The sequence below is a fragment of the Nomascus leucogenys genome, chromosome 8 (assembly GCF_006542625.1).
Source record: "Nomascus leucogenys isolate Asia chromosome 8, Asia_NLE_v1, whole genome shotgun sequence".
Taxonomy (NCBI): domain Eukaryota; kingdom Metazoa; phylum Chordata; class Mammalia; order Primates; family Hylobatidae; genus Nomascus; species Nomascus leucogenys.
In genome coordinates, this window is record NC_044388.1 from 64,075,739 (window position 1) to 64,095,882 (window position 20,144).

The window sequence follows — 20,144 nt, forward strand, 5'->3', positions numbered from 1 at the left end:
CCCTAATACATTTAGAATATACCATGATTCAATTTACATTTAAACAGGAATACTTATTGCATAAAGTATATAAAGGAATTTTGAGGAAACTGGCCAATTCCAGAATTCCAGAAAAAGAGGAAATGATTTAAGTTAATGAGGAATTCAGCAGATGTAAAGGGTTCCTAATAGCAAGGTTGTGAAATTCTAGAATAGCCTAAGATAATTCTAACTTCTTTTGCTAAAGACTATAAAGAAAATGACAGACATTAGTTTCTCCGAGACAATTTTGTTTTGGTCTTAACATAGTGGGAGGGACAAGGGCCTAGAAAGATTTAGAAAGAGCAAGAAGAGGTGATCTTTTGAAAATATCAACATGAATAAGCAAGAACTGTGGAAAAAACTCCATAATCTGTACAATAAAAAATAAAGGTAGCAAAACCCATTATATGACAGAAGAAAATGAATTTGAATATTCAAAAGAGACAATTTGCACATCTCAAGATTAAGATTCTCTCTTTTTTTTTTTTTTTTGAGACGAAGTTTTGCTCTTGTTGCCCAGGCTGGAGTGCAGTGGTGCTATCTTGGCTCACTGCAACCTCTGCCTCCCATGTTCATGAGATGCTCCTACCTCAGACTCCCCAGTAGCTGGGACTACAGGCACCTGCCACCACACACGGCTAATTTTTTGTATTTTTAGTAGAGACGGGGTTTCACCAAGTTGGCCAGGCTGGTTTTGAACTCCTGGCCTCAAGCAATCCACCCATCTTGGCCTCCCAAAGTGTTAGGATTACAGGCATGAGCCACTGTGCCCTGCCAGGATTAAGGCTCTTTGTTAGAATCTGAATACAACTGATTCTTACTAAGTTCCACTTAAATGTTAAGAAAGAACTTTGGAGGAATGAATATATCAAAGATACAAAATTATTTGTATGTAGTACTAGATTGTTTTTGTACATTTCACTATAGTAGGAATTCTCATTTGAAATAAAGAACTAAGCTATGACACATCTCCCTGTGGTTTCTCAGCCCACACTGGAGGGATAAACACATAATCTCTCACATTCAAGCCTCAACTGAGCTGGGAGGCCACACCAAGTTTCACGCAAACTGCATTTCTCATTATTTTTGTGTATTTAAAAATGTCTGTTGCCAACTGGTCTTTAAAAACATCTTTAAAAGTAGCTTAAAACATACTGAAAAAACAGCTACAATGCAGTAAGGAAACCAAAGCTTGAAACAAGGATCTATGTTCACAAAATTCATTTATAATATTCCACAAAATTCACTGACCACCCACTATTTGCTAAGCCCTATTTTGGGTATAGATGTAATGATTCCTGCCCTCTTATTGTTTATATTTTAGTGGCAGCCCTCATAAATTCTCTTAACTTCAGATTTCAAACTCTAAAAAAAAAAATTCCTAGGCCGGGTGTGGTGGCTCACGCTTGTAATCCCAGCACTTTGGGAGGCCAAGGCGGGCAGATCACGAGGTCAGGAGATCGAGACCACGGTGAAACCCCGTCTCTACTAAAAATACAAAAAATTAGCTGGGCGTGGTGGCGGGCGCCTGTAGTCCCAGCTACTCGGAGAGGCTGAGGCAGGAGAATGGTGTGAACCCAGGAGGCGGAGCTTGCAGTGAGCCAAGATTGCGCCACTGCACGCCAGCCTGGGCGACAGAGCGAGACTCCGTCTCCAAAAAAAAAAAAAATTCCTAATTATGGGCTATTTTGGTTTACAATTTGAAAACTATAGAATAAATAATTTTTAGATATTAACCATTTCTTACTGAAAATTAAAGTGCAATGTTTAAATATTAAAATTTAACTACAGTTTAGTTCATACCTGCAATAAAACTGAAAATTAAATTCTGAATATAGAATACAAGCATATGTAGAAAAACTATATCAGAGAACACTAAACTATCACTTAAGTTTAAAAGAATGGAAGGGTAAACAGATTCTCAGAAATTATCAATAATTATACAATACTAAAACATTTTGAATATTTTCTAAGTACCAGACCCTGTGCTAAGCAATTTACATATATTACCTCATTTAAACCACAAAGCAACCCTATACACTAAGCAATATTATAATCTCTATTATACAGATTTTAAAAATTGAGGTGTAATAGAAGTTAAGTTACTTCCTCAAGGACCACAGTGGACTTAGATTCCATCCCAGGGAATTTGACAGCAAGCCTATGCCCTTAATCAACCTACTAGGGATTGTGCTATAGGGGTATATAAAGGGAAGAAGAAAAGTTAAAAATCTAGCAAAAGAAAGGGTTCTGAAAAACTGTACTGTTTCCTATTCATTTTATCATGTGTAATTTCTTAATGATAAAAAAAAGCTATCTCCGGAAGTTCAATTTTTCCACCTCGAAGTAACTCAGAATAAACCGAGATTCACCCCCAGGAAATTAAGTTTAAGGAGCAAGACAAACCCATAGTGCTTTATTCCAAAATTCTTTCTGGCAGATATTGAGGTTAGGAGAAGGAAGAAAAAGCACACCAATGATGAAAAGGTACACCAATGATGTAGAATAGGATCTTAGTATAAAACTCAGCAGTTCAGAGTTTTAAGGAACACATCATTTTATTTGATTTCCACACAAGTTTGATAAGAAGAATAAGTAGTGTTAAGCCATTTTATAGATGAGAAAACTAAGAGAGGCCATGTTATCTGCCCAAGATCAACATGTATTTGTGCAGCAAGGAGCACAAACCAGGATTTCCAACAGTAACTTCAGTTCACTTTCTGCCACAGGCAGAGGAAATCCATCCTGAACGCAGAGAGTGAAACAGTCAAATTCAACTGGCTTAATGTCAAACTGTTAAACAAAACCATGAATCTTGAAAGTTCAATTTGAAGGCAAGCTAATATTTCACAATAACAGGAGAGGCAAAACACTGAAAGTCTAACTTTAGAAAACTGCCCTCAGAGTTTAAGCCCTAAGTATTAACTATTTATGGTATTTTTTTTTTTTATACATTGCTAAAGGAGAAAAAAAAATCGAAACCCTTGTTTAGAAAAAGCCTAGACAGGCTGGGCGCGGTGGCTCACGCCTGTAATCCCAGCACTTTGGGAGGCTGAGGCTGGTGGATCATGAGGTTGAGAGATCGAGACCATCCTGGCCAACATGGTGAAACCCTGTCTCTACTAAAAATACAAAAATTAGCTGGGCATGGTGGCATGCGCGCCTGTAGTCCCAGCTACTCGGGAGGCTGAGGCAGGAGAATCGCTTGAACCTGGGAGGCAGAGGTTGCAGACAGCCGAGATCACACCACTGCACTCCAGCCTGGAGACCGATCGAGACTCCATCTCAAAAAAAGAAAACAAGCCTAGACAACAAAGTTACCTTTGATCACAGCTGCTTGTTTTATAAACTATTGCTCTGAATTCTAAGACTATATAGTTTTAATAATTAGCTGTAAAGTAGAAGAGTATAAAATAATTTGTTAAACAAGATGGAATTGTCCAAAAGTATATTTGCCCCAGGAGGTTATGCTGTTTAGGTAAAGCCCACCAAAGACACACGAGCAGGTCTGACAAAATAAATTTACAAAATGACAAGTTTAATACTATGCATATTAAAGATATACATTTAAATATTTACATATATCTCAATAATACACCACAGAAGGCTTTAAAATAAACTTTCATTTTTAAGGCTGGGTACTGTTTCTGGAAAGCAATAGAAGTACTTTTGATGAGCTGTGGGTTTTACAATAACTAATTATACAAAAATTTAAGATCCTAAGGTAGCATAAATTCAGTAACAGATTTTACAGGAAATTCTTTCTCCTGTATATATTGTTAATGCTTCTTATAATCAAAAGAATGATTTTTGTTAAAGCTCCTCTATAGGACACAGTCTTCATTTAACATGGGATTCATCCATGTTGATACATATAGGTGTAGTAGTTCACTAATTTTCACTGCTGTATACGGTATTTTATGAATAATACCACACTTTTCCCTGCAGATGGACTTTGGAGCTGTCCAAAGATTAAACCAAGCTTGCTACAAACATTCTGGTACAAATCTCAAGGTGCACATGTGCAAGGGTTTCACAAATGAATTGCAGATGTGTCCAAGATATCCATCTCCTCATCGCCCAGGGCCTAGGGTAATGAGATCCCCCTCCCCAGCCCCTGCAGGTTGGATGCAATGCTCTGCAAAAATTCCTAGAAGCAGAATTGTTGCTTGAAAGGCATGTGCAACTTTAACTTCTACTTAATGCCAACTCATTTTTTCTAACGTGATTGTTCCAGTTTATACTCCCAAGTTCTAGTTGTTTATCATCACGTTTCTTCCGAGGAAAGAAACAAAACTGTCATCTGCAAATAATGACCATCTGCACAGAAAGCTCAAAGCTTCTTAAATTTTTGGTAATCTAATGAGTGAAAATTTGGGGTTTCAATTTGCATTTCCTTGATACTGAGCAAGGTTGAACATATTATACTATGTATTGGCCATTCCTGTTTTCTTTTCTGCAATATGCCTGCTGATATCTTTTGCTCACTTTTCTCCTGGGTTATTTTCATCCTCTTTTTATTGGTTCATAGGGGTTATTCATATTTTCTGAACACTTATCCTCTGTCTTATAAATCACTTAATTTTTCACTGTGTTGATTAAAAAAAGTTTTGACAAAAATTATCAATATATTTATGGCGGTGCTTTTCATATCTTACTTAAGAAATCTTTCCCACCCTAAGGTCTTAAACATACTCTCTTCTACTATTTTCTAAAAAATGTATAGTTTTCCTTTCCACATTTAAGTCTAATGAAGCCAAAATGTGAACAAGGTCTTCAACTATTTTTATTCAACATTATACTAGAGTTTCTACCCACTATAAGAAACATGAAAAATTAAAAGTTGTATGGCTTAGAAGGAAACAAACAAACCTACCATCTACCCAAAACAATTCGCACCCCCAAATACAAGGTATTAGAATAAGAGAATTTAGCAAGATGGCCGAATATGGGATTAAAATACTGCAAGTCAAATACTGCAGGTTTTTGGTAGATATCAGGACAAAGAAGCTGTCTTCCATTAAAAATTTGCTAAAACTTTTTACCCTGAATAGGTATTTAATTTTATGAAATGTATTTTCTGCATCTGATGATCATTTTCACTTTTAATATTTAACAAGGTCAATTGCATGTAAAAGATTTTCTAATGTCAAATAAACATTTTAATTCTGGAATAAACTTAGTGTAGTTTGTTTTTTATACATTGCTGGATTTGGTTTGCCACCATAGGCATACATTGAAGAATGTCTCCCAGGTAGAATGCCTTTTTTTATCCAATATTCATAAGCCTTGCAAATATCAATAGCAAGTTTTATATATATAGGAAAACTTTATATTTAAGCTTGATACACATTTTAAAACAATGTGTGGGTAGATTCTCGAATTGCATTTCAAATACAATTGTTAGAACATCAGAATTGTTAGAAATTCAAATTGTCTACACACTGAGGCTGTATGAACAGAGTATCGACAGCTAATATGCATGACTTATATGTGTCCAGCATGGAGACACCAAGTTACTGCACACAAGCAACTGTTAATTAACATTGTTTTCATGCCCGCTAACACAACATCTATTCTGTAGCCTGTGAATTAAGGAGTCATATCAACTTTTATGTATTATTGTTTAAGAAATACATTTTATAACGTTATAGCTGCCGTAGACAGAAGTTCCTTCAATTGATCTGAGCAAACTAAATTGAAAACCTCCTGGAAAGAATGCACTGTTCTAGATGCCATCACAAAACATTCATTATTCATGGGAGGAAGTCAAAATACCAACATTAAGAGGAGTTTGGAAGAAATTGATTCCAACCCTCATGGATGGCTTTGAGAGGTTCAAGGTTTCAGAAGTAACTCCACATGCGGTAAAAATAGCAAGAGAACTCGAATTAGAAGTGGAGCTTGCAGATGTGACTGAATTGCCGCAATCTCATGATCAAACATGAATGGATGAGGAGTTGATTGACTCCAATTTTGAAAGAAGTTCTACTATGGGTAAAATGCTATCAAACAGCACTGCATGCTACAGAGAAATCTTTTGCAAAAGGAAGAGTCAATAGATGCAGCAAACTTCATCGCTGTCTTATTCAAGAAATTGCCACAACCACCCCAACCTTCAGTAACCACCACCCTGATCAGTCGGCAGCTATAAACATTAAAAAAAAAAAAAAAAAAAAAGAAACTCTCAACCAGAAAAAAGGTTATGATTCACTGAAGGCTCAGGCAATTGTCAGCATTTTTTAAACAATACAGTATTTTTTAATTAAGGCATTACACTGCTTTTTTAGACATACTTAATAGACAATGGTATAGTATAAACATAACTTTTATATGCACTAAGAAACTAAAAAATTTGTGTGACTTGCTTTCTTGCAATATTCGCTTTATTGCAGTGGTCTGGAACCAAATTGACAATATTTCTGAGGTATGCCCATACATTCAATCTTTCTGTGTCCTAATGTTCTAGGTGTTTCTCTTGTAAGTAGCTTATAACCTATTAATAGACTTTTCCTCGTCTTTCAAACTATACCCTTTAGCAGTCTAGATTAATCATTTAAAAATATTAAGGCTGTAGATATATTCACATTTACTATCTTGTTCTGTTTATTCTGCTGTTGTGCATTTTCCTCTGGTTTCTTGTCATCTTTTGCATTGACTGAATTCTTTCTCATTGTTCTAGTTTTTTTCTACTAGTTTAGAAGATAAACATTTTTTTTTTTTTTTTTTTTTTTTTTTTTAGACGGAGTCTTGCTCTGTTACCCAGGCTAGAGTGTGGTGGTGCAATCTCAGCTCATTACAACCTCTGCCTCCCAGGTTCAAGTGATTCTCCTGTCTCAGCCTCCCAAGTAGCTGGGGTTACAGGTGCCTGCCACCACACCAGGCTAATTTTTTGTATTTTTATTGGAGACAGGATTTCACTGTGTTGCTCAGGCTGGTCTCAAACTCCTGACCTCAAGTGATCCACCTGCCTTGGCCTCCCAAAGTGCTGGGATTATAGGTGTGAGCCACCACACCCAACCACTTTCTATTTTTTTTGCATGTGGTTACCCTTGAAATTCTGCCCTCCATAATTAACTTTTAAAAGTGAGGTTAATCAATATCAATACATTTCCCCCAAATAATACAAAAGTGTTAGAATGCTTGAATGCTGATAATCTGCCTTCCATCTTACATGCTTTGTTATCTAGCATTATTCTTCTATCATTTTAACCCCACAAATTAGATAACTAATATATATGTCCCACTGTTTGTTTAGATTTATCTATGTTTATTACCATTTTCTCTGCTCACTATTCCTTCCTACATCTCAGACCCATCTTCTAAAATGTGTTTCCTTTTTTCCTGAATTACATTCTTGAGAAGTTCTTTTATTGGATGATTGCTGATAGAAAAATCTGTTTTTATCTGAGTATGTCTTGCTTTTACTCTAATTCTTGACAACAGTTTGAAAAGTTTGCTGTGGAACTCATTCATTTATAAGTGATCTGTCTTCTCTCTAGTTAAGATCTTCTCCTCTCCTTCAGGATTCTGTAGTTTTTGTTGTTGTTGCTTTAAACAGAGTCTTGCTGTTGCCCAGGCTGGAGTGCAGTGGCATGATCTCGGCTCATTGCAACCTCTGCCTCCCAGGTTCAAGCGATTCTCCTGCCTCAGCCTTCCGAATAGCTTGGACTACAGGCACACACCACCATGCCCAGCTAATTTTTGTATTTTTAATAGAGATGGGGTTTCACCATGTTGGCCAGGCTGGTCTCAAACTCCTGACCTCAGGTGATCCACCAGCCTCAGCCTCCCCAAATGCTGGGATTACAGGCGTGAGCCACCGTGCCCAGCTGGATTCTGTAGTTCCAGTATGAGGTGTCTAGGAATGGATTATTATCTTGCTTGCTTGTTGTACTTTCTGGATCTGAGGATTTACATATCTCATTTATGGAAAACTCTCAGACATTTTTTTCCTACACTGTCTTTCCCTCATGCTCTTTCTAGAACTATTTAGGTTTACTGGATATGTTGGGCTAACTCATACGAAACTGCAATTCTACAGATAAAAATTCGTCAAATATTGGCATCTCACCTGGTTCAACCTAAAGACCTTTTATAAGTATTCTCTGCCTATCAATTCCTCTTTCATATTTTCCATTTTCTTTCTGAGATCCTTTCTGTGTACTCTTTGACTCTCTCTTCTACTTCACTATTTCTTTCTTCAGCTGCCACAAATTGCTGTTAAGCACATCTTTTGGGTTTGTAATTTCAATGACTTTAAAATATTTGATAGTGCCTTCTTCCTTACTCATGTTTAAGTCCATCTTTTATCTCTTGAAAGATTTTATATATAACTATTTAACAGTCAATATTCAATAGTGCAGTATCTACAGTCCTTTGTGGGTCTAAATATTACTCTGGTTCTGGTGATTCAAACTTTTGGTGGTTTACTTGTGTGATTGCTAATATTTTGAGGACAGGGAGCCTGATTTAATCTGTGGAAATCTGAGGGACCTAAGTTTAGACAGTTTCATCCATGGAGAATTCGCATTTGTTTTTGTTGGGTGTCAAAGAACACAAATCACTTGCAACTTTCTTTTTTCTTTTTTTTTTTTTTTTTGAGACAGAGTTTTGCTCTGTCACCCAGGCTGGAGTGCAATGGCACAATCTCGGCTCACCGTAACCTCCGCTTCCCAGGTTGAAGCGATTCTTCTGCCTCAGCCTCCCGAGTAGTTGGGATTACAGGCATGTGCCACCACGCCCAGCTAATTTTTGTATTTTTATTAGAGATGGGGTTTCACCATGTTGGCCAGGCTAGTTTCAAACTCCTGAACTCAGGTGATCCACCTGCCTTGGCCTCCCAAAGTGCTGGGATTACAGGCGTGAGCCACCGTGCCCAGCCAACTCTTTCATTTCTTAACTTAGAGGTTCCTTGATCAGGCAGGAAATATAACTTAGAACCCCATACTCCTATGAGGCCAGTACCATGGTAACAAATCAAGAAACGAGGCTATGCCAACTTTTTAGGTAGACAGACAGGTTTCCTTGTTGACTCCTTTAGCCAACAGGTATTTTTTGTCCCTAGCTTAAGCTTTCACCGGGGGGATGTAGCCACCTCAAAGTCCAAAGAGCTTTATCAAAAGTCTCAGATTCAGATCCCCACAGACAAAGTCTCCTATTCCCACAAATCTCCAAAGCTTTTGTGTTAGTATTTTGATCCTGACTTCCATGTTTTGTTTTGTTTTGTTTTAATGACTCTGATTTCAGTTCCCTGTTCTGTTTTGTTGTGTTGTTGTTGTTTTTGTTGGCCCTTTACATTTCCCTTAATTTTTGTGGGCTTAATGTATCTTAAAGAACTTTTAAAAAATATATCCAAATTTAAGTGTTTTATAGCTGTAGGGCTTTTCAAAGTATCTATTCTGCTTACTACCAGAAACCTACATTTTCTTCTTCTCAGTAAGTTCTAAGAGAAATGCTAGTGTCTACATTTCATCATATATATTCCTGTTATATATAACCATTACAGCTTCATTAATTTAGGTAAATGGTAAAGAAAATCAGTCTAAATTTATTTAAAGTCAGAATTACAGAAATCATTTCAGAAAAAAGTAAGGTTTGATTGATATCAACAACACCAAAGAGAGTATTCGATTTTGGCTACGTACATTTACCAAGTCATTTAAATTACAAGACACTAGTGCTTAAAAATACTTTGTTCTCCTAAGTGAACTGAGGATGACCCCTGAAATTTTTGTATTTATTTGTTAGGCAAATTAATAATTTTGGATAGACTGAGCAAAGTTAAGTTTTTTTGACCAAATAGTAAGGAATTCTTAAATAGTGTAGAAAGAGATGTCTTATATAGGGTAGAAAGAGATGTCTTATAATTTACATATATTGCAAATTCATCAGACTAAAATTCAGAGCATTATATCTACATAAAACAAGTATTTACCTGTCCTTAGAATAAGAGTTATAAACTCTCTAGCTCAGCTAAACTAAATTACTTGACAGAGAAATGATAAAAAGGTGCTTGATTCAGGGAGTTTCATCATCGACGACTAGATTCAATTTCAGATATCCTGCAAAACATTTTGACACAAACAATTATAAATTCAATTTTTAAAAAATACCATTTAGCACTGAAAAAGGAAAGTTTGCCACAAGTATAAGATTAGCCAATTCTTTACCTCTCCAGCACTTGCACATTCTTTGGCTCTTCTGTGAAGTGCAGCCCATGTATCCTCATACCTAAAAAAAAGCAAAAAATAATTTGAAATGCAAACCACACATTAAAAGGAAATACTATCTAAAGATGAATGTGGAATATCCTGTGGTGCTGGAAAGGAAACACTCAAAAAATAATGGGGACATGTTGCAAGGACACAGACGTCAACTTGACAGAGCTTCCAGTGGCCAAATCTGTGACAATTTGAGCAACAAAATACATAATGGTATTAATGGATTATAACTCAAAGAATAAAACAAATATCCCTGAGTCCATGGTGATGTAAATAATTGAATAAATAAATCAATAAGAGAGAAGAGAAAAACTCTTCCTTGTAATAGAAATCCAATTAGTAATTTTTTTTTTTGAGACGGAGTTTCACTCTGTTGCCCAGGCTGGAGTGCAGTGGTGCGATCTCGGCTTAGTGCAACCTCCACCTCCCGAGTTCAGGCAAGCCTCCTGTCTCAGCCTCCCAAATACCTGGGATTACAGGTGCATGCCACCATGCCCTGCTAATTTTTGTATTTTTAGTAGAGACGGGGTTTCACCATGTTGGCCAGGCTGGTCTCGAACTCCTGATCCTCCCGCCTCGGCCTCCCAAAGTGCAGGGATTACAGGCGTGAGCCACTGTGCCCGGCCCCAGTTAGTAATTTTAAAAGAAATGATGAGAAAAAAAAATCCCCAATTAGTAAACACAATAGTAATAATTGTTTTAAAAAGAATTTTAATGGATGATAAAATTAGTGGGTAAAAGCACAAAAAGAAACAGGATATTTACACAGCCTCAAAGTATCTGCCCATAGGATAATCATTAACTAAAAGTGGGAAAACAGTGTTAACTGAGGAGAGACCTGGGAGACACATCCTTAATAAAGTGATCAAAATTAATGTCAACAGTAAATGAGACACATCAACATTATGTGCCTCCTGATGTGATGCACTGGGAAGGATATAACATCACTCTTCTGGTATTCTTGCCAAAAAAAGTACTAACTTACAGTTAATTACAAGGAAATAGAAAAATCCAAATTTATAGACATTTTGAAACATAATTGGCCAGTACTTTTTTTCTTTTTTTTTGAGACAGGGTCTCACTCTGTCACCTGGGCTGGAGTGGTGTGATCACAGCTCACTGCAGCCTCAACCTCTTGGACTCAAGTGATCCACCCACCTCAGCCTCCCAAAGTGCTGAAATTACAGACATGAGCCACGATGCCCAGCCTTGGCCAGTACTCTTCGAAAGTACTGAGGTCATGAAAGACAAAGACTAAAGAATTGTTCCATGTTAAAGAAGATAAGGGAGACATTGTGACTAAATATGATGTGTGATCCTCGATTGGATCGTAGTCCAGAAAAAAGGACACTGGTGGGATAATTGATGGAATCTGAATAAGGCCTATGGATTAAAGTATTTACTAATGTTAATTTTCTGGTTTGATCATTGTACTGTGGCTATATGAAATGCTAACATCGGGAAAGCTGAAATTGCTTGTTCTATTTTTGCAATTTTTTTGTAAATCTGAAATTATTTCAAAATGAGAAGTTAAAAAATAAAACTTCTAAACTACTATTCATTTAATTGCTGATGTAAACCTGATTTCCCAATCTAAAATTCTAGCTATCCAGCTAATATTTCTTGAAACAGAAATACATATTTAATGAGTTCATATTGCCTCCCCTCATAGTCAGATTCACAATTTTTCTACTGAATTTAAGTAAGAAAATCAATCTGAATAATCCAGGTGATACTGGAGTCCACATGTGATGAAAATTAAGGTGGAAGGTCACACAAATAATACAGTCCTGCTGTCATTGTTGACTAACAGAAAGCTAGAAAATTTTCTTGGATGTACCAGATTATGTAAGTATCAATTAAAATCAACAAGTATTTACTAAATGCCAAGCATTGTTAGGCACCAGAACTGCTGAGATATAAATTTTACTTTTGCATCTTTGTTGTCCTGGTAGTTAGCACAGAACCTAACAAACAAGAGACACATTAAATGTCTGTTGAGTGAGGAAATAGACTAATTATAAATTGAAAATTCAGGACTTCGTGGTAAAATTTTCTATCATTTTCTTAACTCAGTGGGAAAGAGAAAATTAATCCTCACTTGCCAAATTTAGACTCCAGATCACTTTTCCTAACATCTCACCATTTCCTTTTCTCCCCATTATTATGTATGCTTTTCACATCCACCTTGCCATTATACATCACCCTCCCTCATTTCTACTTTCCTAGTTCAGCACCTAGTTCATCCATGATTTTCCTACTGTTTTCGGCATTCTCTAAACCTAGACTATCGCAATCATTCATGTTCTCTGCTCTACTTTTATGCCATGAAGCAGTTTGGAGAAAGGCACTAAATCCATTACAATGCATGCTATCCAACCTCGCATGGGCCTTAGCTGCCAATCAGCACTTAAAAAAAATTTATTGCTATTAGACTGTTCCCTGAAGTACACATAGCAGGTATTACACATCTCATGCCGCCTTGAAACTCATCCCCATCCAATCACTTTCAACAGATGGATGAACTTACTCCATTTTACTGAGATAAAGACACTGGATGTAAACTCCTTCAATTTTTCTGTGTTCAAACTCAAACATCTTTAAAAATCACAAGTCAATGATGATGAAATGAAGAAGCCACATTCATAATGTGTAATTCTTGCATTCAAATCGTTATTGAATATATTCTACGTATACTATGGGAAGACTAGTGGAAGTGTTCACAATACAGTTAGGAAGATGAACACACATGTAAATAATTACCTTACTTGGTAGACAAAGGAAAGGACTAACTATATAGCATTAGAGCTATAGGAATATAGAAAAGTAACTGTAGACTGTGTTGTACTACACTCTTTGAAACATTATGATTTAGGAAATAGAAGATGTCAGAGTAAGAAGCATCTAGAATCTGTCACCCTACCTAGACCACAATCACATTGGCAGAATCTGTCTGATGTAACTATTTTGGGACTCTAGAATCTATTGAAGGCTTGCAACTTCCAGGGGAAGGTTTGGAGGGTAAATTGAGGTTCATTTCAGTTGACTTCAGGTTTTAGCACAATGGCAGCTACCCATCCATCACCCCAACCCCTGGACAGGCAGCCAAGCACTTGTTCCTGAAGTAGCTTGTACACGGCTTATGAAAGTCAAGGTGGGCCAATAAGGACCCTGTGCTCCAAACATCAGGGAGTCTGTGCTCTGATCACAATTGCTGCTTCTACTCAGGGAGATGCAGACACAGAGGCAGCTACTGTTGCAAACCCCTCCTGCTCTGGCTAGCAATTTTCAGAGGATTTAAAAGGCCAACGTCTGGTTTTGTCCCCTTTCTTTGTTCTCTTTTCCCTCTTGGAGAGCCAGACGCTTAAAGACTAGGACATTCAATAACAGATGCAATTGTTTTTTTGTTTTGTGGTGTGTGTGTGTGTGTGTGTTTGTTTTTGTTTTTGTCCCAAGATGGCTTACTCAAAAGCCAGTTTTTCTCAAAAAATAGATTAAAGTTACTGGTGAGTGGACAAATTCTAGACAGAAAACTGAAGGAAGGGAGCCAGGACCTGTCAGAGTGCCCTTGGGAAGAAGCTGGGGTGCAGAAAAGGAAAGCAGCAAGACTCTGGCAGAGATCGACCCTCAAGGACCTTGGAGCCCTGTGGAAAGGGTAGGTGGGAGTAGTTCTCTGCTTCCCTTACCCCTCCAAAAATCTCCTGACCATCAAACTGTTGGAGAGTGCTCCTCTGCCCTTGTGACTCAGAGCAACACTAGTGGTGGTGACTTGAAAACCTCCTGGGGCTGGAGAATCCGGTGGCCAACTCGTGTGTACAGGCGTGTCCACACTCCTCTCAGGTGCCAGATACCATACTCATCGTGCACCGGCAGTGGGATGCTACCCTGCACAGGGATTCTCTGCCCTTGAGTCACCACACCACCAGATTCCCTGCAAACACACCTCACAGAACACTCGAACTTTGGCAAGCACAGGGAACCAGCAGTTCCCCAGGTAACTGTGAGATCTCTGGAGATCTAACCCCCTGCGTGGGCCATCCCTAAGTGGAAGAGAGTGCAGCCCATCAAAAGCACCCCTTGGGACAAAGGAAATGCAGGCACAGTGCCAACCGCTACAAGAGGAAGTATCATTTCCCAGGAATGGATGTGGGGAAGGGGTCATCTCCTGCATCCCCCTACACTGTTGCTGATGCAGCAGTGTTCTCCCTGCCAGGGGCCAGCACGTGCACTCGGACACACAACGTATTTCATGCTTCTTGTAGCAGCTCCACCTCTACTGAAAGTGAGCCCTGCACAGCTCAAGCTTTCAGGAAGGGTAGGGCCCAACTCCCCTTTCCTACACAGAGCAACAACATCCCAGCAAAGGAAGACAAGTCGCAGAGTTGCCTGCTCCCATCTGGAGGAAGAGACTCTCCCTGAGCCCATTTTGGTGGCAGCCCTCAGAGGAGTGTACCCGCAACCTGCAGCCAGGAACCAAAGGACAAAATCTTTATGAAATGAAGGTTGGGAGCCTTGTGACAGGGGCATGATAGGAAATGGATCACGTTCTTGCCAGCACAGAATGAGGAGTGGGTGTACTCACCCACCTTCTCCCCCAAGACCTCAGCACACCCCACAGGATCTCTTCTCACCACCATCCCCTACCCACTTCCACCATCCCCTTCCACCCAACGCCAGCCTACCTGCCGGCTCTTACTCTTAAGTGCCATCTACTGGACTAGAGCCCGAACTGCATCAACAAATAAAAATCTGCTACGAAAAGGGCTTAGTGCTAGGTAGTCCACAAGATGAGCCCCCTGGGATCTCCACATCCTCACCTACATAGGAGATAAGGTGTTAGGTGTCAGTTCTTAGAGCCAATACATCACTACAATAAGCATCATCTGAGAAAGCCACTACACAGAAGCTATCCATAACCAAGGAACCCATATAGCATTTGGCTCTGTGGAAGCCCCCAGAAACAAAGGCAAATGATAATACACAACATATACCACAGTCATACCCTTAAGGAAAAAAAAAGTCACATCCAAATGATGGCAAATTCAAAATAAAAAGAGACAAATTCCTCAAATGAGAAGGAATCAGTGCAAGAACTCTGGCAGTACAAAAAGCCAGAGTGTTCTGGCATCTCAAAGGATCACATTAGCTCTCTGGCAATGGATCCTAACCAGACTGAAATGTATAGGACGACCAATAAAGAATAAAAAATATGTATTGCAACTAAACTCAACAAGATCCAAGAAAAAAGTTGAAATCCAATACAAAGAAACCAGAAAACTGATTCAGCATATGATAGACAAGACAGCTATATTAAGAGAGAAACAAATAGAACTGCTTGAATTCTAAAATTTACTAAAGGAATTTTAAAATATAGTTAATAGGCTAGACAAAGCAGAAGAAAGAATTACAGAGCTTGTAGACCAGTCATTCAAATTAACCAAGTCAGACAAAAATAAAGAAAACTGAATTTTTTAAAAATGAACAAAGCCTTCAAGAAATATGGGATTATGTAAAGCAAACAAACCTTTCACTTATTAGCATTCCTGAGAGAGAAGAAAAAGCAAGCAACTTAGAAAACATATTTGAGGGAATAATCCAGGAAAATTTCTCCAATCTTGCTAGAGAAGCTGAAATCTCGAATCAAGAAATTCAGAGACTCCTGTGAGATACCATATAAGATGACATCTCCAAGACAAATAGTCATCAGACTAAGGTCAACACAAAAGCAAAAATCATAAAGGCAGCTAGAGAAAAGGGCCAAATTACCCATAGAGGAAAACCCATCAGGCTAATAGTGGACTTCTCAGCTGAAGCTTTACAGTCAGAAGAGACTGGGGGCCTATTTTTAGCCTCCTTAAAAAAAAAAAAATTGCTGGCCAAGAATTTTATATTCTGTTCATCTAAGCTTCATAAACAAAGAAGAAATGAAATCTTTCCCAGACAAGCAAACACAAAGGGAATTTATCACCATCAGACTGGACCTACAGGAAATGCTCAAAGGAGTTCTAAACATGGAAATGAAAGAATGATACCTGCTACCATAAAAGCACACATAAGTACAAAGCTCAGACCCCATAAGGCAATCACACAATCAAGACTACAAAGCAACTAGCTAACAACACTATCAAAGGAATAAAACTTCACATATCAATATTAACCTTGAAAGGAAACAGCCTAAATCCTCCACTTAAAAGATATACAGTGGCAAGTTGGATTAAAAAAACAAGACCCAACCTCTGCTACCTTCAAGAGACCTATCTCACATGTAATGACACCCATAGGCTCAAAATAAAGGGATGGAGAAAGATCTTTCATGCAAATGAAACCAAAAAAGAGCAGAGGTTGCTACTCTTGTATCAGATAAAACAAACTTTAAATCAAGAACAGTAAAAAAAAAAAAAAGACAAAGAAGGGTACAACATAATGATAAAGAGCTGAATTCAATAAGAAGATATCGTATCCTAAATATATATGTACCCAACATCACAAGACTTATTATAAAATACTACTAGATTTATAAAATACTACTAGAACCTAAAAAAAGAGGTAGCCATAAAATAACAGTGGGGGACTTCAACATCCCACCAGCAGCACTAGACAGATATGGCACAAAACTAACAAAGATTTGGAAAGTCAGGAAACAACAGGTGCTGGAGAGGATGTGGAGAAATAGGAACACTTTTACACTGTTGGTGGGACTGTAAACTAGTTCAACCATTGTGGCAGTCAGTGTGGCGATTCCTCAGGGATCTAGAACTAGAAATACCATTTGACCCAGCCATCCCATTACTGGGTATATACCCAAAGGACTATAAATCATGCTGCTATAAAGACACATGCACACTTATGTTTGTTGCAGCACTATTCACAATAGCAAAGAATTGGAACCAACCCAAATGTCCAACAACGATAGACTGGATTAAGAAAATGTGGCACATATACACCATGGAATACTATGCAGCCATAAAAAATGATGAGTTCATATCCTTTGTAGGGACATGGATAAAACTGTAAAACATCATTCTTAGTAAACTATCGCAAGGACAAAAAACCAAACACCGCATGTTCTCACTCATAGGTGGGAAATGAACAATGAGAACTCATGGACACAGGAAGGGGAACATCACACTCTGGGGGCTGTTGTGGGGTGGGGGTAGGGCGAGGGACAGCATTAGGAGATATACCTAATGCTAAATGACGAGTTAATGGGTGCAGAAAAACAACATGGCACATGGATACATATGTAACAAACCTGCACATTGTGCACATGTACCCTAAAACCTAAAGTATAAAAAAAAAAAAAAATTTTGGAGATAATTCAAAACTAAAATAAATAAATAAATAAATTAGACTCTCAACCTAATGGACCTAATGGACATCTACAGAATACTCCACCTAACTACCATAGAATATACATTCTTCTCATTTGTACATGGAACAGTCTCTAAAATTGACCACATGCTCAATTATAAAGCAGGTCTCAATAAATTCAAAACAATCAAAATCATATCAAGCATCTTCTCAGACCACAGTGGAATAAAATCAAAATAAATACCAAGAGGAACCCTAAGAACCATGCAAGTACATGGAAACTAAACAACCTGCTCCTGAATGACTTTTGGGTAAACAATGAAATTAAGGCAGAGATCAAAAAAAAATTAATTGAATCAAATGAAAATAAAGACACAACATACCAAAACCTCTGAGACATAGAAAAAGCAGTATGAAGAAGAAAATTTACAGTGCTCAATGCCCACACCAAAACACACAAAGATCTCAAACTAACAACTTAACACCACACTTAAAAGAACTAGAAAGGCAAGAACAAACTAAACCCAAAGCTAACAGAAGAAATAATTGTGATCAGAGCAGAACTAAATGAAATTAAGACCAAAAAAACCATACAAAGTATCAACAACACAAAAAGTTAGTTATTTGAAAAGATAAAGAAGATTGACAGACTGCTGGCTAGATTAACCAAGAAAAAAAGAAAAGAGATTCAAATAAGCACTATCAGAAATGACAGAAGTGACATCATAACTGACACCACAGAAAGACAAAAGATCATCAGAGACTACTAAGAACATCTCTATGTGCACAAATTAGAAGACCTAGAGGAAACGGATTAATTCCTAGAAACACATCACCTTCCAGACTGAACCAGAAAGAAACTGAAATTCTGAACAGACCAATAACAAGTTACAAAGTTCAATCAGTAATAATAATAATAAAAAAATCTACCAACCAAAAAAAGTCCTAGACCAGATAGATTTACAGCTAAATTCCACTAGACGTACAAAGAACTGGTACCAATCTTATTGAAAGTATTCCAAAAAATTGAAGAGAGGGGATTTCTCCTTCACCTCATTCTATGCAACTAGTATTATCCTGATTCCAAAACCTAGCAATGCCATAACAAAAAAAGAAAACTACAGGTCAACATCCCTGATAAACATAGACAGAAAAATCCTCAACAAAATGTTATCAAACTAAATCCAACAGCACATCAAAGAGATAGCTCACCATGATCAAGTGGGTTTTATCCCTCGGATGCAAGGAGGGTTCAACAAACACAAATCAATAAATGTGATTTACCACATACACAGAGTTAAAAGCAAAAACAACATGATCTCCTCAAAAGACACAGAAAAGGCATTTGATAAAATTCAATAACCCTTCATAATGAAAATCCTCAACAAACAAGGCATCAAAGGAACATACCTGAAAATACTAAGAGCCAAATATGACAAACCCACAGCCAACATAATACTGAAGGGGCAATAGTTGAAAGCATTCCCCCTAAGAACTGGAACAAGACAAGGATGTCCACTCTCACCACTCCTATTCAACATAATACTGGAAGTCCTAGCTGAAGCAATCAAGCATGAGAAAGAAATATAAGGTATCCAAACAGGAAAAGATGAAGACAAATTAATTATCTCTGTTTGCTGACAACATGACTATATACCCAGAAAACCCTAAAGAATCCTCCAAAAGACTCATAGACCTGATAAACAACTTCAGTAACTTTTCAACATACAAAAGCAATGTACAAAAATCCATAGCATCAACTCATTTGAGAAACTAAAAAATAAAAATTAAAAAATAAATAAAAATAAAATCCACAGCATTTTAATACACCAACAACATTCAATCTGAGAACCAAATCAAGAACTCAATCTCATTTACAATAGACACACACACACACACACACACACAATACCTAGTATATATAACCAAGGAAGTGAAAGATCTCTACAAAGAGAACTGTAAAACACTGATGAAAGAAATCATAGATGACACAAATGAAAAAACATTCCATGCTCATGGATTAGAAGAATCAATATCATTAAAATGACCACATTGCCCAAAGCAATCTACAGATTCAATGCAATTCCCATCAAATTACCAATGCCATTTTCCACAAAATCAGAAAAAAAAATCTAAAATTCATACAGAATCAAAAAAAGAGCCTGAACAGCCAAAGCAATCCAAAGCAAAAAGAACACAGCTAGAAGCATCACATTACCTGACTTCAAACCATACTATAAGGCTACAGTAACCAAAACATCATAGTACTAGTATAAAAATAGACACACAGATCAATGGAACAGGATAGAGAACCCAGAAATAAAGTCACACAGCTACAACTAACTGATCTTCAGCAACGTCAACAAAAATAAACAATGGGGAAAGGACACCCTACTCAATAAATGGTGCGAGGAAAACTGGCTAGCCATTTATGGATGAACAAAACTGGATCCCTACCTCTTATCATACACAAAAATTAGCTCAAGATTAAAGACTTACATGTAAGGCCTCAAACTATAAAAACCCTAGAAGAAAACCTAGAAAAAAACCCTTTTGGGCATTGGCCTAAGCAAATAATTTATGACTAAG

General features: G+C 37.5%; 1 protein-coding gene across 1 annotated transcript in view; it reads right to left on the reverse strand.

Moving 5' to 3' along the window:
* DTNBP1 (dystrobrevin binding protein 1) overlaps positions 1-20,144 on the reverse strand; it is a 145,030-nt gene that overhangs the window by 108,205 nt on the left and 16,681 nt on the right. Inside the window, exon 4 of the mRNA XM_003263537.2 lies at positions 10,194-10,254. Within this exon, the coding sequence (XP_003263585.1) occupies positions 10,194-10,254 (61 nt within the window). The remainder of the gene's footprint in view (positions 1-10,193; positions 10,255-20,144) is intronic.